The following is a 22,698-nucleotide window of genomic DNA, read 5'->3' on the forward strand; positions in this document are numbered from 1 at the left end:
CCAATAGAAAGGGTGCTTCTATTGACCCTTTCCAATAGAAAGGGTGCTTCTATTGATCCTTTCCAATAGAAAGGGTGCTTCTATTGACCCTTTCCAATAGAAAGGGTGCTTCTATTGACCCTTTCCAATAGAAAGGGTGCTTCTATTGACCCTTTCCAATAGAAAGGGTGCTTCTATTGACCCTTTCCAATAGAAAGGGTGCTTCTATTGACCCTTTCCAATAGAAAGGGTGCTTCTATTGACCCTTTCCAATAGAAAGGGTGCTTCTATTGACCCTTTCCAATAGAAAGGGTGCTTCTATTGACCCTTTCCAATAGAAAGGGTGCTTCTATTGACCCTTTCCAATAGAAAGGGTGCTTCTATTGACCCTTTCCAATAGAAAGGGTGCTTCTATTGACCCTTTCCAATAGAAAGGGTGCTTCTATTGACCCTTTCCAATAGAAAGGGTGCTTCTATTGACCCTTTCCAATAGAAAGGGTGCTTCTATTGACCCTTTCCAATAGAAAGGGTGCTTCTATTGACCCTTTCCAATAGAAAGGGTGCTTCTATTGACCCTTTCCAATAGAAAGGGTGCTTCTATTGACCCTTTCCAATAGAAAGGGTGCTTCTATTGACCCTTTCCAATAGAAAGGGTGCTTCTATTGACCTTTTCCAATAGAAAGGGTGCTTCTATTGACCCTTTCCAATAGAAAGGGTGCTTCTATTGACCCTTTCCAATAGAAAGGGTGCTTCTATTGACCCTTTCCAATAGAAAGGGTGCTTCTATTGACCCTTTCCAATAGAAAGGGTGCTTCTATTGACCCTTTCCAATAGAAAGGGTGCTTCTATTGACCCTTTCCAATAGAAAGGGTGCTTCTATTGACCCTTTCCAATAGAAAGGGTGCTTCTATTGACCTTTTCCAATAGAAAGGGTGCTTCTATTGACCCTTTCCAATAGAAAGGGTGCTTCTATTGACCCTTTCCAATAGAAAGGGTGCTTCTATTGACCCTTTCCAATAGAAAGGGTGCTTCTATTGACCCTTTCCAATAGAAAGGGTGCTTCTATTGACCCTTTCCAATAGAAAGGGTGCTTCTATTGACCCTTTCCAATAGAAAGGGTGCTTCTATTGACCCTTTCCAATAGAAAGGGTGCTTCTATTGACCTTTTCCAATAGAAAGGGTGCTTCTATTGACCCTTTCCAATAGAAAGGGTGCTTCTATTGACCCTTTCCAATAGAAAGGGTGCTTCTATTGACCCTTTCCAATAGAAAGGGTGCTTCTATTGACCCTTTCCAATAGAAAGGGTGCTTCTATTGACCCTTTCCAATAGAAAGGGTGCTTCTATTGACCCTTTCCAATAGAAAGGGTGCTTCTATTGACCCTTTCCAATAGAAAGGGTGCTTCTATTGACCCTTTCCAATAGAAAGGGTGCTTCTATTGACCCTTTCCAATAGAAAGGGTGCTTCTATTGACCCTTTCCAATAGAAAGGGTGCTTCTATTGACCCTTTCCAATAGAAAGGGTGCTTCTATTGACCCTTTCCAATAGAAAGGGTGCTTCTATTGACCCTTTCCAATAGAAAGGGTGCTTCTATTGACCCTTTCCAATAGAAAGGGTGCTTCTATTGACCCTTTCCAATAGAAAGGGTGCTTCTATTGACCCTTTCCAATAGAAAGGGTGCTTCTATTGACCCTTTCCAATAGAAAGGGTGCTTCTATTGACCCTTTCCAATAGAAAGGGTGCTTCTATTGACCCTTTCCAATAGAAAGGGTGCTTCTATTGACCCTTTCCAATAGAAAGGGTGCTTCTATTGACCCTTTCCAATAGAAAGGGTGCTTCTATTAACCCTTTCCAATAGAAAGGGTGCTTCTATTGACCCTTTCCAATAGAAAGGGTGCTTCTATTGACCCTTTCCAATAGAAAGGGTGCTTCTATTGACCCTTTCCAATAGAAAGGGTGCTTCTATTGACCCTTTCCAATAGAAAGGGTGCTTCTATTGACCCTTTCCAATAGAAAGGGTGCTTCTATTGACCCTTTCCAATAGAAAGGGTGCTTCTATTGACCCTTTCCAATAGAAAGGGTGCTTCTATTGACCCTTTCCAATAGAAAGGGTGCTTCTATTGACCCTTTCCAATAGAAAGGGTGCTTCTATTGACCCTTTCCAATAGAAAGGGTGCTTCTATTGACCCTTTCCAATAGAAAGGGTGCTTCTATTGACCCTTTCCAATAGAAAGGGTGCTTCTATTGACCCTTTCCAATAGAAAGGGTGCTTCCATTTCTTATGGAAAGGGTGCTTCCATTTCTTATGGAAAGGGTGCTTCCATTTCTTATGGAAAGGGTGCTTCCATTTCTTATGGAAAGGGTGCTTCCATTTCTTATGGAAAGGGTGCTTCTTTGACCCTTTTTAACGGAAAGGGTGCTTCTATTTGCCCTTTCCAAACAAAAGGGTGTTTCTATTGACCCTTTCCAAGGAAAGGGTGCTTCTATTGACCCTTTCCAAAGCAAGGGAGCTTCTATTGACCCTTTCCAAAGAAAGGGTGCTTCTATTGACCCTTTCCAAGGAAAGGGTGCTTCTATTGGCCCTTTGCAAAGGAGAGGGTGCTTCTATTGGCCCTTTGCAAAGGAAAGGGTGCCTTCATTGACCGTTTCCAATGGAAAAGGTGTTTTTATTGGCTCTTTCCAATGGAAAGTGTGCTTCTATTGGCCCTTTCCAATGGAAAGTGTGCTTCTATTGGCCCTTTCCAATAGAAAGTTACTTCTATTGGCCCTTTCCAATAGAAAGTTACTTCTATTGACCCTTTCCAATAGAAAGGGTGCTTCTATGAACCCTTTTTATTGGAAAGGGAGCTTCTATTAGCTCTTTCCAATTCAAAGAGTGCTTCTATTAGCCCTTTCCAATGGAAAGTGTGCTTCTATTGGCCCTTTCCAATGGAAAGTGTGCTTCTATTGGCCCTTTCCAATGGAAAGTGTGCTTCTATTGACCCTTTCCAATAGAAAGGTACTTCTATTGACCCTTTCCAAGAGAAAGGGTGCTTCTATTGACCCTTTTCAATAGAAAGGGTGCTTCTATTGACCCTTTCCTATGGAAAGGGTGCTTATTTCCCAAGGAAAAGGTGCTTCTATTGACCCTTTCCTATGGAAAGGGTGCTTATTTCCCAAGGAAAAGGTGCTTCCATTGAACTTTTCCTATGGAAAGTTTGCTTCTATTGACGCTTTCCAAAGGAACTGGTGCTTCTACTGACCTTTTCAAAAGGAAAGGCTACTTCTTTGACCCTTTCCAAAGGAAAGGCTGCTTCTATTGACCCTTTCCAAAGGAAAGGCTGCTTCTATTGACCCTTTTCAATGGAAAGGGTGCTTCTATTGACTCTTTCCAAAGGAAAAGGTGCTTCCATTGACACTTTCCAATGGAAGTGATGCTTCTATTGACCCTTTCCTATGGATGTTTCTATTGACGCTTTCTAACGGTAAGGTTGCTTCTATTGACGCTTTCCAACGGAAAGGTTGCTTCTATTGACGCTTTCCAAAGGAACTGGTGCTTCTACTGACCCTTTCCAAAGGAAAGGCTGCTTCTATTGACCCTTTTCAAAGGAAAAGCTGCCTCTATTGACCCTTTCCAAAGGAAATGCTGCTTCTATTGACCCTTTCCAAACGAAAGGCTGCTTCTATTTTTCTATGGAAAGGGTGCTTCTATTGACTCTTTCCAAAGGAAAGGGTACTTCTACTGACCCTTTCCTATGGAAAGGGTGCTTCTATTGACTCTTTCCAAAGGAAAAGGTTCTTCTATTGACTCTTTCCAAAGGAAAAGGTGCTTCCATTGACCCGTTCCTATGGAAAGGGTGCTTCCATTGACACTTTCCAATGGAAAGGATGCGCCTATTGGCCCTTTCCAAAGGAAATGGTAAATCTGTTGACGATTTCCAATGGAAAGGGAGCTTCTATTGACTCTTTCCAATGGGAAGGGTGCTTCTATTGACTCTTTCCAAAGGAAAAGGTTCTTCTATTGACTCTTTCCAAAGGAAAAGGTGCTTCCATTGACCCTTTCCTATGGAAAGGGTGCTTCCATTGACACTTTCCAATAGAAAGGATGCGTCTATTGACCCTTTCCAAAGGAAATGGTAAATCTGTTGACGATTTCCAATGGAAAGGGAGCTTCTATTGACTCTTTTCAATGGAAAGGGTGCTTCTATTGCCTCTTTCCAATGGAAAGGGTGCTTCTATTGACTCTTTCCAATCTAAAGGGTGATTCTATTGAACCTTTCCAATGGAAAGGGTGCTTCTATTGAACTTTTCCAATGGAAAGGGTGCTTCTATTGACCCTTTTCAATGGAAAGGGTGCTTCTATTGACTCTTTCCAATGAAAAGGGTGCTTCTATTGGCCCTTTTCAATGGAAAGGGTGCTTCTATTGACTGTTTCCAAAGGAATTGGTAATTCTATTGACTCTTTCCAATTGAAAGGGCGCTTCTATTGACCCTTTCCAAAGGAAAGGGTAATTCTATTGACCCTTTCCAAAGCAAAGGGTAATTCTATTGACCCCTTCCAAAGAAAAGGGTAATTCTATTGACCATATCAGCTACACTCTGAGTTATTCGGATGCAAAAACATCTAATCCCGTATTTTCTTGTTGGAAAGTTTGGATACAATTTAGCTTATATCGGAAAATTCCACATTTTTTTAACAATTTGTAATTCGTCTTCTGTAACATTCTTTGATGTTACTGTTATGACAATTACAATTGCCAGAGTGTTCCGAGAATTACTTCCCCTCATAAATAAATAAAAAAATAAAACAATTCACCTGTTTTGTTTTTGTGTGTGAATGATTCACATTAACGAAATAAAATTACTCATCCCTTGAAATTTCAAAACATTGCAATTGTATATTTTCTTTTAATAGCAATTCAATTCGAACACATAAATTACATACCTACATTCATAAACAGACAAACAAATTCATAAACTTACTGACTGGCCGCTAAATTGAACAAGAATTTAATCACTTCTTATTTATCACACACACACGGATACACAAGAAATTTATGATAAGATAGTGATAGTGATTGCGAGATACCTAACGTATTATTACTAATGACCAAAAAACTGATTACACAGTAAAGAACCCAAAGAACCCTCCCAAAATAAAGCGACAACAATAGCAAAACGTCTCAACATAGAATCAACTTCAAAGCTTAATATTTGTATGTATGTATGTTTACCTACAATCATTGTAATGTATAAGCCAACCAGTCCAACCCAACCACCCATCCATCTATTGGCATAGTCATTCTTGTATGGTATGTAGGTATGTTGTAGGTGTACTTCTAAACTAAATATCAACAGGTGAACCAATGATAAGATAACACCGATGACTCGTTTTCTTTCCTCTGTTAAATTTCGTCGTCGTTGTCGGTATTTATGTATAAAGTTAGATGTATGTATGCATGTTTACTTTTATGTACACACTTCACAATTTAGTTTGTTTTTTGTAGTTTTTCGTAAGAAAAGTGGTGCTTCTTATTGGATTTAGGTCATTTCCAACCAGAAAAGAAAGAATCTATTTGTTTGAATACAGGGTGTTATTGAAATTAATGAAATCTTAAGGAATTTCAATTACAAAATGTAATCAATATGCTTATGTATTTATGCGTCGTGCCATAAATTGTTAATGATAATATCGCAGGCATTTCTAAATGTTATATGGACTAATTTATCGATACTTCTTGTTCCCATAGAATGCTACCAACAGATTTAAAATTTGTTGGTTGGAATATTCTGTGGGTGCAAGCGAAAGAAATTTATTTCATTGACTAATATTTCCGACACAAAAGGAGATATGAAGAAAGTATCTACGCAGTTTTTGCGTCCATTTGGCCGACAATTTAAAAACACGAAATAAGAAAATAATAATCCCCGTTTACATTGTTAAAAAATTAAATTAGCTAAAATACGACGAATTTTAGCACCAACCGAAAGTCGTACAGCAATTATAAAGACAATGTATTTGTTAATATAATTAATCCTTGTGCATATTCCTAGTTTCAGCTGAATTCTGCAATCGATTTAGAATATATTTAGCGGGTTCTGTACAACTGTGGTACAAAATATGTCGCCGCTTGTTCTGAAAAGCTCCCCATAAAAATGTTTGGAAGAAAAGATCATCTGGAGAAGTTTTCCCGCTTTACAACCGCACAGAACTTGTTGCATCTATAAAACTACACTCTTCTAATAAATTTTATGCCTTCGTTGGTATTTTTTGTTTTTTTTTTTTTTTTTTGATATTCTAAACATTGCTCTTGGATAACATTTACGTATAACTTTTAAACATTTTTTATCGCAAATTGACAATTTATTTATGGGATATGAACTTGACTGTATATTGGAAAATTAAGCTTCCAAATATTTTTCTCAATCGAGTAGAGAGTCGGGACACTAAAAATCAACTCATTTTGAAATTCGTGTATTAAACTATCCACAAAAAAATGTTTTACTTTTAATTTTCGAATTATTTTATATGTTTTTTTTTTTAACCCATATCCGTGGTATAATGCACACATCAAAGTATTGGATAGTGTTGCAGTTTTAATTTTCGATATCAGCTAAATCGAAAAAAAAAATTGTAAAGTGGGGTTAATTATTTTGTCATTTGGTTTCATAAAAATAATTTTTTACGCTTCTGTCCCATTTAATATGATTTAAGTTTCCAGAATTGACCCTATCGATTGTGAAGAAGTACTGATGTTACGCTAAATTGATCGTAGGATTTAATACCAATATTGTAGCATTACCTGGCGTTTACACACCGCCACTTTTAAGCAGACAATAGCATAGTTACAAACCTTTTTCACGAATACATTTATACTTTTCTCAATACATATTTAAAAATTTGTAAATGTATTGGTGACCAAGGTTTGTACTTTTGCTATTGCCTGTCCAAAATTGTCGTTTGTAAACGCCGTCTTTAGACTAACGAGTGTATATACAATTTCATAGAGGCAAAATGTGTCACATCAAAATAATGGTTTCAGACCCAAGTATGTTTGAACGAAATCCGTTTCAGGCAATAGGGAGTCGATTTAGCAATATCCGCATGATAACTCTCGAATGGGTCCCAATTTTTTGTCCAAACTTAGATCAAGTTCAAGTTTTCGCTAAAATGGTGAGCATCATAACTCCCGAAGGGAATAACCCATTTGGTCCAAACTTTGCATATCGTAAAATTTCTACCAGATATAGACTAGTATTGCGATTTTCTAACTCATTTTTTTAGTTACCGACTAAAACCGGTAAAATCGAAATACTCATAATTTCGGTAATTAATTATGTTATTTTGTAATTAAGCTACCAATAAACAAGTAAAAAAGCGTTAAGTTCGGCCGGGCCGAACTTTTCATACCCTCCACCATAAAATATTCTGAACTAAAATGGAATAATTAGTTTTCATTCCTGTCCCGTTAAAATGTCAGATAATGTAAATAAAATGCTTGATTCGGGAGGCCCTTTTTTATGGTGCCTATATATAACTATGTATGTTGACAATTTTTGGTGGGCGAGAAATTGGGAGGTACCGTTATATAGGGGTTATAATAAAACATGGACCTATGTTGACAGTTTTTGATGGGAGCCTTTAATGTCAAATAACTCCTAATTCGGTTAAAATTTGTAGCTAGAATTCTCAAAATACCGAAAATCGGTAAATAACGTGGGAACTTCAAATGTCATTAACAGCTAGTTCGAAGGTATGTGGGCTATACGAAAATATGAACTTAAATGAACAATTTTTGTTGCAGAATATTTGTTGGCCTTTAAATTTCAAATTACAGAAAGTTCGTCCAAAAAAATAAAGCTAAGGTACGGAAAATCGGGACGTTTGTTTTGGGGATATACCAAAACATGGGCCTACGTGGTTAAACATTTTACGTAAAATCCGCAAAGTACCGAAAATCGGGAAGTATCGTTTTATTGGGGCTATGTTGAAAATTGTTGATGCAGATGCGTGGTGACCACTACAACCTTCAAATGTCAAATTACAGTTAGTTCGGTTACAAATTGTAGCTAAAATTGCCAATTACTGAAAATTGGGAGGTACCGTTAAATGGGAGCTATATCCGAACATGGTTCTATGTTGACAATTTTTTATGGAGAGGTGTTGTGACCACAAGGCAACGGGAAACCACTGAAGTAATCTCCCTTGAAAATCATACAATATGAACAATACAAACCAAAACACACGGCCCTCAGTCTCCGGCCAAACGAGGGTGCTAAGAATCCCCGGAGGTAAAAACAACCAAAAACTAAACATCGGAACCTGGAACGTCCGAAGTTTATACGAAGTCGGTAAATTAAACAACACAATTAATGAAATGAATCGACTTAAAATTGATATACTAGGTGTCAGTGAAACTTGGTGGACAGAAAGCGGCAAATTTGAATCTCAAAATGTAGTAGTATACCATTCTGGAAATATGGGAGGTATCCGCAGACGAGGAGTATGCATTATTGTCAAGAAAAACATTGCAGATTGTGTAGTTGGATATGTCCCGATGTCAGAGAGAACTATGATGATTAAAATCTCAGCAAAGCCCCTAAATATGAACATAATACAGGTATATGCCCCAACATGTGATGGAAACAATGACGAAATTGAACTGTTTTATGAAGAAATATGTGAGCTGCTTAAAATGACGAAATCACATGAAATAACAATAATTCAAGGCGATTTCAACGCCAAAGTGGGTAATGAAGAAGTAAATGGTGTAACAGGAAGATATGGGCTTGGTGAAAGAAATGAGAGAGGAGACAGATTAATTCAATTTTGCCAAGAATTTAAGATGACCTTAACAAATACAGTATTCCGACTACATCCCAGACGCCTATACACATGGAAGTCACCATTGGATAATGGAAGAAATGTCGTACGAAATCAAATAGACTTTATAATGATCAACAGCAGATTTAAGACTTGTGTGACCAAATGTTCAACATACCCAGGAGCTGATGTGCCGTCCGATCATAATCTTTTAATGTGCAATCTTGGAATTAAACTGGCCCGAATCCAAAAACGTAAAAGGAAATCACATAAAATAAATACGGAAATACTAAAAAATACAACAATCAGAAACGAAATAAAAGAACAAATAAACAACAAACTTGGAGATATTGATACAAACGATGCAGACAATATATGGAACAACGTGAAAGATGCAATATGCAAAGTAACAAAAAACTACATTGGAAACCAAACAAGAAGAACCCAAGAGGAGTGGATGAACAACGAGATAATGGAACTTCGAGAGGAAAGAAGAAAATACAAAAATGTTGATTATGAACGCTACTGGGAGATAAATAAAGAAATTCGAACAGCGATCAGGGCTGCCAAAAATTCTCTGCTAAACCAAAAATGCCAAGAGATCGAGCATTTACAACATATCCATGACGATTTTAACTTACACAAAAAGCTAAAAGAAACCGCTGGGATATATAGAAGAACAACATCAACACTGCTCATGGATGACAACAATATACCAATTTTTGAGACAGAACATATAAAGAATATATGGAAAAACTATATTGAACAACTATTTACCGACGACCGACGTTCAATATACCAACATAATGTAAGTGCTGATATATCTGGAACCCCTATCACGAAATCGGAAGTGGAACGTGCGATCTTATCATTAAAAGATAAGAGATCAACTGGACCTGACGAAATTCCATCTGAAATTTTAAAACTTATAGATGGAGACAACGTATTATTGATTGTCCGCCTATTTAACTGTGTATATGATACTGGTCAATACCCTTACGATTGGTTAAAATCTACCTTTATTCCGATACCCAAAAAATCGAATGCAAAAAGGTGTTGTGAATACAGGCTTATTAGTCTCATGTGCCATATATTAAAAATCTTCCTTCGAATAATCCATACGAGAATATACAGCAAATGTGAAACTGCTATGGGGGAATCCCAATTCGGCTTCAAAGAAGGTATGGGTACCCGAGAAGCTCTACTATCTCTTCAAATACTTGTACAAAAATGTAGAGATGTTCATAAGGATGTGTTCATATGTTTCATAGACTATGAAAAGGCTTTCGACACTGTCAAACATGATAAACTGATAAACATACTAAGAGATATTGGGATAGAAGAAAAGGAAATTAGGTGTATAAGAAATCTATATTGGAACCAAACCGCAAGACTTGAAATAAATGGTGAAGTTACAGACGAAGTCCCCATATCCAAAGGTGTTCGACAAGGCTGCATATTATCACCCCTCCTCTTCAATGTATACTCTCAGCGAATATTTTGTGAGTCAGTTGAAAAAGAACGCATGGGTATAAAAATACACGGCAAGATGGTAAACAATATACGATACGCCGATGATACCACCATAGTTGCTGGCAGTATGTCTGATCTACAACATCTACTAAACATATTGACACAAATAAGCGAAATATATGGTCTCAATATAAATATAAAAAAGACAAAATACATGGTGATCAGTAGAAAAGATAATAACATTTTTGATACAACACTAAAAATAAAGAACGAGACAATTGAGCGTGTAAAAACATTTAAATACCTTGGTGTCCTAATAAACGACAACTGGAATAATTCAAATGAAATCAATCGTCGAGTGGAGATGGCTAGAGATACCTTTTTCAAATATAAAACCGTGCTAACAAATCATGACATAAGCTTAGCAACAAAGATAAGATTTGTGAAATGTTACATTTGGTCAGTGCTACTATATGCAGTCGAAACCTGGACTATTAAAAGTGCAGATGAGAAGAAACTCGAAGCTTTCGAAATATGGATATATCGACGAATTTTAAGAATACCATATACTGCACATATAACAAACCAGGAAGTTCTTCGAAGAATGAACCATGACAGACAACTCCTGCATACTGTTAAATCGCGAAAAATCTCATACTTAGGTCATCTAATGAGAAATGAAAAATACAAATTTATACAAAACATTATAAAAAGCAAAATAGAAGGAAACCGAAACAGAGGCAGGAGGGAGACATACTGGCTAAAAAATATTCTAGATTGGACGGGATACAGAGATGAAACCAACTTACTATATGCCGCTAAAAATCGAGAGCTTACATACACTTAGATAATATCTATATTTTGAAATATATTTTTGAATATGTAAACAATACTATTGTATGATCGCTTTACATCCGAATATCGGATACGCAAATAAAGAAGAAGAAGAGTTGTGACCACTAAGAACATCAAATGCCAAATTACTGCTAGTTCGGTTTCATATTGTAGCTGAAATCATCAAATTACTGAAAATCGGGAGGTACTTTTATATGGAAGCTTTATCAATACATCGACCTTTCTTGACAATTTTTGGTGGAGAGGTGTGGTGACCACTAAGAATTTCAAATGTCAAATGTTCAAATTACAGATAATTCGGTTAAAACTTGTAGGTAAAATTCTCAAAATACCGAAAATCCGTTATATGGGGATACCGAAATCCATTATATCGACGTACCGTTATATGGGGCTATACCAAAACATGGACCTACGTTCATAATTATTTCGAATATAAGTTTTTTGGTCAATAAGAACCCTAAATATCAAATTATAGCTAATTCGGTCTAGAAATGTGAATTTAAACGTCAAAATACCTGATATCGTGCGGTAACGTTATATGGGGGCTAGTCCACAACATGGACCTATGTCCACTAGTTTTGTTATATAAGTTTATTGACACTTAAGAACCTTAAATGTCAATTTATAGCTAAATCGGTCTGAAAATGCAGCTGAAAACGTCAAAATACCGTAAATCGGGGGTAACGTTATATGGGGGCTATACCAAAACGTGGACCTATGTCCACAACTTTTGTTATATGAGTTTAGTGACGCTTAAGAGCCATAAATGTCAAATTATAGCTAAATCGGTCTGAAAATGTAGCTAAAAACGGCAAAATACCGTAAATCGGGGGGTATCGTTATATGGGGGCTATACCAAAACGTGGACCTATGTCCACAACTTTTCTTATATAAGTTTATTGGCACTTAAGAACCCTAAATGTCAAATTATAGCTAAATCGGTCTGAAAATGTAGCTAAAAACGGCAAAATACCGTAAATCGGGGGGTACCGTTATATGGGGGCTATACCAAAACGTGGACCTATGTCCACAACTTTTGTTATATAAGTTTATTGACACTTAAGAACCCTAAATGTCAAATTATAGGTACATCGGTCTGAAAATGTAGCTAAAAACGTCAAAATACCATAAATCGGGGGGTACCGTTATATGGGGGCTATACCAAAACGTGGACCTATGTCCACAACTTTTGTTATATAAGTTTATTGACACTTAAGAACCCTAAATGTCAAATTATAGCTAAATCGGTCTGAAAATGTAGCTAAAAACGGCAAGATACCGTAAATCGGGGGGTACCGTTATATGGGGGCTATACCAAAACGTGGACCGACATAGCCCATCATCGAACTTGACCTGCCTGCAAACAAAATATGCATTTTCCCAAAATTTCAGCTATCTGTCTCAATTTTTGTGGATGCTAGAGTGATTACCACAGACGGACGGACGTGCACAGATCGACTCAGAATTTTACCCTGATCAAGAATATATATACTTTAAAGGCTCGCAAATGAGTTTTTCAATGCGTTACAAACGGAAAAACAAACTTAATATACCCTCCATACTATGGTGGAGGGTATAAAAATAGTAAAAAATAGTAACAACAGTGTTGTCATCTTTTATTTGAACTATTCATAATTTTGCGTTTTAATGTTACCGATTTTTTTCGATAACTGAAAAATGAGTTACAGAATCGCACTACATATTCGAATATGAATTATATCGGTCCACTCATTCTCTGCCATAATTAAGACGGTGCGAAGTTTTCTATGGGGCGCAAATCCAAATTTCTTGAGAAAATGACCCAAAATCTGTTTAAAAACTCCTAAAGCGGTGGTGCTCAAAATCTCTCTGAGCGATCCTTTGCTAAACCTCGACATAAGAGAATAAAGAGAACATAGATTGTTGTTACTGTCACGTTAACGTATATGGGTGATCTTGGCTGCCATACTGCCATAATATGTAGGGGCTTGTGCGCGCGACAGCTTTCGAAGCATATAAAGCATTGGTCCATAAGTAATATATTTGCAAATCTTAGATAATGAAGAACGTATTCAAAACATTGGTAATTTATGACAGTGTGTTAATAAGTTTGTGCGCACGCAAGCTACAAAACAAGAACAAATCAAAACATTTGCTCTCTCTTGTACGCTCTTTCTTTGCGTTCGGGTCGAGTGTGTGTGAATTGCTGAAAAACTTCGTGACCAGCGAGAAATGGCTGTTCTGCACTGTTTTAGATTCCATATATGTATATTCAGTTTTAGACAATTTTGAGTCGATTTAGTCCTGTCTGTCCGTGTGTCTGGCTGGTCGGAGCGAACGAAAACTCTCGAACGGGGTAACCGATTGGGTCCATATTTCGTACTTCCAAATATTTTCACCTAACTTTGTGTACGTTCAAAGATGGGCCATATCGGTTCACTCTTTGGGGCAACTCCTGCACAAAAGTTAAAAACTCATTTGTTCCAAACTTTGCACTATATCGGTCCATTCCTTCAGTTACCTTCCACCCAAAATTCCTCATTATGACGTTACAGTTCTTTTTCGAGGGCAAATCCATACTTCCTTAGATAACGGACCAAAAGCTGTATAAAACAAAACTTTGCATATCGTAAAATTTCTTCAAAATGTACACCAATGTCACAGAAGGTCTATATTGGACGACATCTTCGAATACCCCCTTCAATATTTCACTTTAGTGAAGTTTAATGCTATCTAAAATCGCTTTGAAATGTTTTACCGAAGATACTCCTGGTGATCTAGTTTTCAGCGTTATTGTGTTTTTCGTGGGCAACCCATATCAACCAATATGATCCAATAGCTCTAAATCCTACGGTAACCAGCTAAAATGGCTGGTGGCCGCGATTAATAAGAAGGGAATGGATCGCAAAATAAGACCACTTTCAAAATGGACTACGTTGGCCCAACCTTTAGGTACTTACTCCACAAAATGTAAACACTTTTGCTCTTTAATCCGAATCAAATTTATTAGCAAAACGCAAACATTATTTTGAACTCCTTCAGGTACCTCCCCCCTTCGTATATGTTCGGAAAAATTGTGCGAAAGATAACGCATAAAGGATGTAACCAATTTGGTCCATACTTTACACATCGTGAAATTTCTATCAGACATAGATGAGGTTCCAATATGGACTTTATCGGTCCACTGCTTCGGGTACCTCCCACACAAAATTTCGGGAAAGTTCAGCTTAGGACCTGCTCTCGAATCGCTTTAATTTTTGTTGTAACAACTTGTATTTGCTGCCCCCATTACGGCAATACAAGTTTAATCAGAGGCAAGTCCATACTTCCTGAGAAAATAGACTGAAAGGTGCAAAAAGACCCCCTATGACACCGTGTGTAGTTGTTGGAGCGCAAGATAACTCTCCAACAGATCTGCCGAACCTATCAAAAATTTAGCCTTCGTAATATTTTGTCCAAACTTACTTTAAGTTTGAAGATAAGCCATATGGGTCCACTCCTTCAGGCAATTCCCCCACAAAAGTTCAAATATGACCGGAAAAATTGTGCGCACGATAACCCTTGAAGGAAGGGATCGATTTTGTCCATACTTTACACATCCTAATATATCTACCAGATATAGATCGGGTTCGAATATGGACTATATTTGTCCACTCTTTCGGGTACCTCCCACACAAAATTACGGATTAGTTCACTTTAAGACCTGTAGTGGAATTCTGTAACTCATTTTTTGAGTTGCTGACAAAAATCGGTAATATTAAAACGCTAAATTATGAATAAAAAGTATTAATAAAAGTTGACGACACTGTTGCTATCGGTAGGAATTAGCGACAACTTTATATTGGTTGTTAACTTACCGAACAATTTCGTTAATTACTGAAATTATAAGCATTTTAATTTTACCGACTTTTGTCGGTAACTCGAAAAATTAGATACATAATTCCATTACAGCTCCATACTTCTTGAGAAATAGCCCGCTAAAACAGCCCTGTTCTAAGATCCTTTGGAATTGTATACCGATGCTGTTCGTTGTGGTCCTCTTAACAGCGATATTATGTTTTCCGTGGACAAGTTCATGCTTCTTGGTATACTGGTCAAAAAGTTATACGATGACCCACTGAAATGACTAGTGGGCGCGATATCTATCGAAAGATATGACAAAGTAATATCCAGGGATATGTCGGCCCATTCCTTCAGGTACCTCCTCCGCCAAATTTTTGAACTTTAATTCTAATCCCCATTTTTGTCGTCAAGTTCAAATGTCGAAAAAGGGCCACAAAATTCCAAAGAGAACCTACATACATTCGATCTGTCGTAGATGAAAGTTTCAATTAACATAGATTGATAGTATATCTCTGCCGGCAAAGAGACCTTTGCTCGACCTCAGTGACCTTTGCTCGAAACTGACGTCTTTTTTTGCAATGGCATCTATTACGCCCAAATCTCTGTGTGCTAAGTGTTTTAAATCGTTGAATGCTGATAAGTACATAAGATGTAACATTTGCGGTTTTCGATTTCATTATTTTTGCACCGAAATAGATGATGTAAATATATTTGAGGTTGTTAAAAGATCCAAAAATATATTTTACAATTGTGACGAATGCATAACCATATCGAAAGAATTGGTCTCTTCTGTATCAATGCTCTCTATTGAAGTTAGAGAGCTTAAGAAAATGCTGTTAGATGCAATTTGCAAAATTGATTTGTATAAAGGAAACCAAACTGCTGCTCTCGATCGAATGCCTATTTCTCTATTAGATAATCAACATTCATCTAACAACTCAACTGTTGGTGTTGTTGCTGCTGCCAATGATGCTCCTGTTTTTTCTTCACAACCTATTCAGAATAACGTGTCAACGAATGCTGTTGTTGTTAATGCGGCTCCTAGCAATGTTTTGTCTCATTTATCTGTGAGCAATGAGAATGCAAATGTTTCTGTGAATAAACCTGTTGTTGGTGGAGTGCATATCAGTGAGGTTTCTCATTTATCTAATGCCAATGGTGGTAGTGACGGAGTTGTTGATTTTGCGGGTTGCTCTGAGAGAGCAGGTATGTCAACTAGTGCCTCTCTGCAAGGTGTCTCTTCAGATAATGTTAACACAGCAAACAATTTTGATGGAGTTATATCGAAAAAGCGTAATAAACCAATTTTTGGTCAGAATGACAACAATGAATTGGATGTAGTTATTCATAAAAAATGGATTCATTTATCATCTTTTAAGCCAACGGTTGTTCCAGAAGATATAATATCGTATGTGTTGAAGCATTCTAATGTAAACAGAAACAACTTAGTTTGCTACAAGCTTGTAAAAAGTGATGCAAATCTTGATGAACTGCGAAGCGTTAATTTTAAATTGGGCGTTACAGCAGATTTGTATAGTGAAATTTTCAAGCCAATGTTATGGCCCTCTTTTGTAAAAGTGAGGCCATTTCATAATTTTCCCAATGTTCAACACGAACGGCCTCCAGTGTAACTTGCCAAAATCTTACCTGTCTTAAAATGTATTATCAAAATATGTCTGGTATCCGAACCAAATCCTCTGAAATTTTTATGGCAACATCCCAATGCGATTATGATGTTTTTATTTTTGTAGAAACCTGGCTTAATGCTGATTTTTATGATGGAGAGTTTTTTGATACACGTCTTTATAAAGTTTATCGCAAAGATCGAGACATACATAAAACTGGCTGTTCTCGTGGTGGTGGTGTGTTAATCGCTATTAATAAACGCTTCAATGCAGTATTAATAGACTTGCCTAATAATGATAGTTTATTGGATCAGCTGTGTATTCGTATTATTGGTGCTAAAAATTCAATATATGTTCTGGTTTCATATATCCCACCAAAATCCTCCTATAGTTTATATGATGCACATATTCAAAATATTGTTAATATTGTTCCTGACGCAGTTGATGACTGTTGTTTCATTGCTGGTGATTTTAATCTATGTAAGCTGGTTTGGTCCACATATCCTGATTCTTCATTTATGTATGCAAATAATGTTAATTTATCTCATGAAATTAATTTTATTGATTCAATGATGAGCCTTGACTTAGTTCAAGTGAATTGTTTCCCTAATGCTTTAAATAGATTTTTGGACTTAATTTATTTGAGTAAGAATGTTTATTTTAAAATTGATAGCATAGAACGTCCGATATGTAATGTTGATATTAATCATGTTGCTCTTGTTGTTACAATAGAATTTTACACCTTTGATTCTGCTAATGATGATAGTACACATTTTGATTTCAGAAAATGTGATTACAATCTATTAAATGAAACTATTGCTAATTTTGATTGGAATAATACATTCGTCAATAAATCTCTTGACGAATGTTTTGATTTATTTCTTATGAACATAAAAGAGATATGCTCAGTTCATGTGTCTACTTTGCATCCTAAATCATATAAAATTCCATGGTATACTCCTGGATTGAAAAAGTTAAAGAACTTACGTAATAAATATTATAAACGCTATAGATCCACAAACTCTATTGACAGCTATAATTTATATATGCATTATAGTAGAGAATTCTCATTCCTCAACAAATTTCTATATAAACAATATATTCTAGATTTTGAATCGAAAATTAATAACAATCCGAAGTCTTTTTGGTCTTTTATAAAGCAGAAAAAGGCTTCAAGTGATTTTCCAACGCCAATGTATTTTGATGGTAAACGTGCAACCTCCTTCAAAGATAAAGCTAATTTTTTTGCTGAATTTTTCAAATCAAACTTTGTACTTACAGAAGTTATTGATAATTTGTATTTAGATTCCGTACAGCCTTTTATTAATATGGGTTCTATAAAATTATGTGAATCCGATATTGTTAGTGGTTTGAAAATGTTGAAAGATTCAACCAAGATTGATATTGATGGAATATCGGCCTTTTTTTTAAAGCAATGCAGTGCATCTATTTGTTTTCCTTTGTTGCATATTTACAATCTTTCTTTATCCAAGGGTTTATTCTTGAATAGATGGAAGATTTCGTCTGTTACGCCTGTGCATAAGTCGGGCCCTAAGAATGATATAAAAAATTATAGACCTATTTCTAAACTGTCAAATATTTCTAAACTTTTTGAACATATTGTCTTTGAAAAGCTTTATTATTCAATTCATATATTTTTATCAAATTCTCAACATGGTTTTATTAGAAAACGATCAACCATAACTAATCTCTTACTTTTTACAAACTACTGCATTTCCAGTTTTGAAAAAGGATTTCAAGTCGACTCTATATACTTTGATCTCTGTAAAGCTTTCGATAGAGTTTCACATAAAATTCTATTGGCTAAATTGCATAAAATTGGCATTCATTCCTACTTTCTAAAATGGATTGAATCATACATTTCTAATAGGCTTTGTTTTGTTGTTGTTGACAGTTATAAATCAGATCATTTTGTTGCTACTTCTGGTATTCCACAGGGAAGTATTTTAGGTCCATTGCTTTTTATATTGTTTATAAATGATATTGACACTTGTTTTCATTTTGGTAAATATCTGCTCTATGCGGATGATATTAAACTATTCTCTAGAATTTCTAGTCTTCATGACTTTGAGTTATTACAAGCTGATATTGATCGACTATTTTCCTGGTGTCAATTAAACAAGCTTAATTTCAATATTTCTAAATGTGTACACCTTCCATTTGGAAGGCGTTTTAAAATGATAAATACTCATTATCATATTGATAATGTTATACTTACAAAAGTGAGTACTAAAGTTGATCTTGGTGTGGTATTTGATGAAGAACTTACGTTCAAATATCATATTGATTATATTTTGCCTAGTGCGTACTCGGCGTTAGCCTTTTTGAGACGTAACTGTAGAGAATTTTCCGATCCATATACTCGTAAGATATTGTATACAACTTTCGTTCGATCTAAACTGGATTATGCGTCAGTAGTTTGGAATCCGTATTACGCTGTACATATAAATCGCATTGAAAGACTTCAAAAAAAATTTATCAACTTTGCTTTATATTCATTGGATTTTTCACATCCATTGCCATCATATGAATCTAGGTGTAATCTGATACATCTGGATTTACTTAATGATCGTAGGTCAAAAATGGGTATTATGTTTCTTTATAAATTGATTTGTGGATATATAGATTGTCCGGAATTACTTGGATTGCTTGGTTTCAAAGTGTCATCAAGATATTTGAGATATGCTGAATTTTTTAATGTAACAACTCATAGAAGCAACTATGCTCAATATGAACCAATTACAAGAATATTAAGTGAATTTAATGTGATAAATATGAGAGTAAACTTGGATTTTACATTTGCTTTTGATAAATTTAAAGATTGTTTAGATTTATATTACTGTAATAATTTCTAGTCTGTAAGGATTGTATTTCCATAGACTGAATAAATGAATAAATAAATAAAATAAAAATAAATAAATAAAAACAAAGACGACTGATACCTTTTTACTTGTTTTTCTCTTCCGCCACGTCAGTGATAGAAGTGAGATCATTTTTTGTTAAGTTTTAGCAGATGCCAAATATTTGCAATGCACGCTTGAACTCCAGTGACATTCTAGCCAAAAAATTTCAAGAAAATCGAAGAGTAGAATTATTGATAAAAATTGATTTTAAATTTTAAATCGCGAAAATTGCACCCAAGCCCACTGTGCAATTATATTTATATTTTTTATTAGTTAGCTAATAAAACAATAAAAAATACAAAAAATCTATTTGGACCAAAATTAAAGAAGTTATGAGTATTTCTTTGCGCATAGTTTTTATAGAATCTAAATTTTTCAAGGGAGCGATATCTCTGGAACCGTTAGTCAAAAAATTCTGAAAATATACCAAATTTTTTGTTGATGAGCAGCGTCACCACAGCAATAAATAAAGTAAATCAAAACTCTTGTCTTGAAAAAGTTCCGATTTCTATCAGAAATCCCTCTATGTATTTGCTTACAGTGACAAATTTCACAAATAATATAAAAAACATTTTAAAATTATTTTTTGCCTTTGGTTTTTTCTCGAATCCCCTTATATGTAAGATTATATCTAATTTTAAATAAAAAGTCATCAAAATATGATACAGAGATATGAGCTTGTAAAAAGTCATTACCCTAATAACTACTTGCACGAGCGGAGCGCACTTTAACAACAAAAACAACTATGGACCAATCTTTTGTTGGTGGAAAATATGAACCACGCTGGTTGATTATAGGTGGTATCATTGACCTAAAAAACAATCGGCATGAAGTCATAGAAGGAAGTCTTGAATTGGTTTTTGAAATATTTTTTAATTTATATTCTGATAATAAAATTAAGTTTCCTTGGTGTCCACACAGTAATAATAAATGCGTATGCAACTGTGATGGATAAAAGCTTCATATTAATCATGCATACCTACATACATAAATAGGTATATTTGCATTTATGTACAATATTAAAGTATAAACTTACCCCAATTATAACCATTGTCATTGACAATATCATAACCCAATTCACCCAAATAGAAATCGGGCATTTGTATAGCGCCAGAAGGTTGCGACATGTTACCAGCAATATGTTGTTGTTGGTGTTGTTGTGGCGGTAAAATTTCAATCATTTCAACGGCTTCATTTTTGTCCAGCACTGTACTTGCGACAACATTCTTATCTTGTTTGTGAGAAACACTTTCGGTTTCTGCGGAGATGTTTTCATTGGCAATAACAAAGGCTATGAAGCCGCATGCCAGTAAACTGGCCAAGAAGAGTTTAAAACGCATTGTTTTCACTTAAATTTTTAGATTTGTCGTTTTTATAAATTTCGTTTTTGTTTCGTTAAAAAAGTGTTTTTAGTTATTTGTTTTTAAACTGATGCTAACTTTTTTCACTGAAATAAAAGAAAACCAATTTATTATTATTTTGTTGTAATTAATTTAATTTCACAAAACTCGAAAAACTGTGTTGTAAATTCATGACATCATTTTTATTTTTTCTTTAGTTTTCATCGAAACATTTTCGTAACACATCAATGAACAATAAACCATTTGTTCACTTCGATATCTATCGTCTTATCAGTTTTAGCTCCAATACAAAATTCTTATCATTTGGCTGCCTTTAATGGGGTTTTGGTAAAATATCTTTGTTATCAACCAAAAAATATAAATGGTCGTTTGTGTTGTTTTTGTTTTCAAGTTATTATTTGTTCACACTTCAGCACTTTACCGTTTATTCGGAAAACACGTTAACACAGTTCCAACATTCAATTTAGACTAAAGTCGGGGCGTTGTCGAAAACTTTGCTAGAAGCCTACAAGTCCACCTGTAGCTTCGTTTATTCCATATCTTATCTTCGTTATGATATGGTATGAAAGCAGCGTAATTTTTCATATTTTTTTAGTACGCATTTCTTTGTACTGACTGTGAAAACTGTTCCCAGTATTTTTTCCCCTTACTCGGGTTGCTGCTTTCTTTATCCCTGCATTTATTTCCGGCTTTTTGAGGATTTTAAAGCATATTTATTTCAGATAGTAGATGTGTGAATCACCTGCTGCGCCAAATTCAGTTGCAAAAGTTGTGAATGAATTTCATATAAATTAAAATTCATTCATAAAATTGAAGGCGTAAAATATTTAACGATTTATTTTAAAGAATATTTTGTTTTAAATATACATATAAATCATAGAATATCACAACACAAAATCATCATAGAAATTCTATATTGAATTTATTAATGTGGTATAAGGAGCTACAACCGTCAAAGGCAGTGACCTAAACGATAAGAAGAATAGAAAACAAGTAAGAAAGTATCAGTCGGCTTTGCAGACAGAGATAAACCCTCAGCCAATTTGAATTGAAACTTTCATCTACGGACAGATCGAATGTATTTAGAGTCTTTTCAGAATGTTGTGGCCCTTTTTGGACATTTGAACTTGCCGACAAAAATGTGGATTAGGATTACTTTTCAAAAGAGTTGCGGTTGAGGTACTGGAAGGATTGAACGACATAGTCCATTATGAAAGTGGATCTTATTTTGAGTGTCATATATTTTCGTATAACTTTTGGAACAGTATGCCAAGAAGAATGGACTTGTCCACGGACCACAACGAACAGCATTGGTATACATTTTCAAAGGATCTTCGAACATACCCTAAACTGCGCTTAGACACAAATGTTGAACTTTTGTGGAGGAGGTACCCTAAGGAGAGGACCGATATGGGCCATTTTAGAAGTTAAACTAAATTCGGACAAAATATTAGGAGATCCAAAGTTTGGACCAATTAGGTTGCCCCGTTCAAGATTTTAGTGACATTTTTTAAATATTGTGGACCGAAATTTGTGGACCCGTATTGCCCAACCTCGAACTGAAATTAAGTTTGGACAAAATATTACGAAAGCCAAACTTTGGACCACATTTTCACGATTTTCCTGTAAAAGTATAAGTAAACTAAATAAGTATCATATCAATAATGTTTAACTTTTCAAAATTAATTAAATGATGCTGACATTTGGAATCCAGATTTTATTATTTTTTTATATCTTTTCTAGTCGCGTTACGCAAACAGGGCTTTCAAAAAATCATTTATAGGATTGTAGAACTCGCGATTCTGAGTTATTTGATATGTGTATGGTGAATGTAAACTGCACAGCTTCACAGAAATC

General features: G+C 35.3%; 1 protein-coding gene across 8 annotated transcripts in view; it reads right to left on the bottom strand.

The window, feature by feature from the left end:
- mesh (sushi domain containing 2 mesh) overlaps window positions 1-21,465 on the bottom strand; it is a 172,264-nt gene extending 150,799 nt beyond the window's left edge. For 4 of the 8 annotated variants that reach the window (XM_073959976.1, XM_073959974.1, XM_073959972.1 and 1 more), the window contains exons 1-2: window positions 21,263-21,397; window positions 20,517-20,927 (exon numbers count right to left, since the gene is read on the bottom strand). In XM_073959976.1, coding sequence (XP_073816077.1) covers window positions 20,517-20,820 — 304 coding nt within the window. In that variant the 5' untranslated portion in view covers window positions 20,821-20,927; window positions 21,263-21,397. Of the gene's footprint in view, window positions 1-20,516 lie in introns of all 8 variants that reach the window. The other 4 variants (XM_073959975.1, XM_073959973.1, XM_073959977.1 and 1 more) reach the window with 3 other exon arrangements.
- Between the last annotated feature and the right edge of the window lie 1,233 nt (window positions 21,466-22,698).

This window comes from Musca autumnalis, unplaced genomic scaffold (assembly GCF_047663935.1).
Source record: "Musca autumnalis isolate F117 unplaced genomic scaffold, ASM4766393v1 scaffold_1, whole genome shotgun sequence".
Classification (NCBI taxonomy): Eukaryota; Metazoa; Arthropoda; class Insecta; order Diptera; family Muscidae; genus Musca; species Musca autumnalis.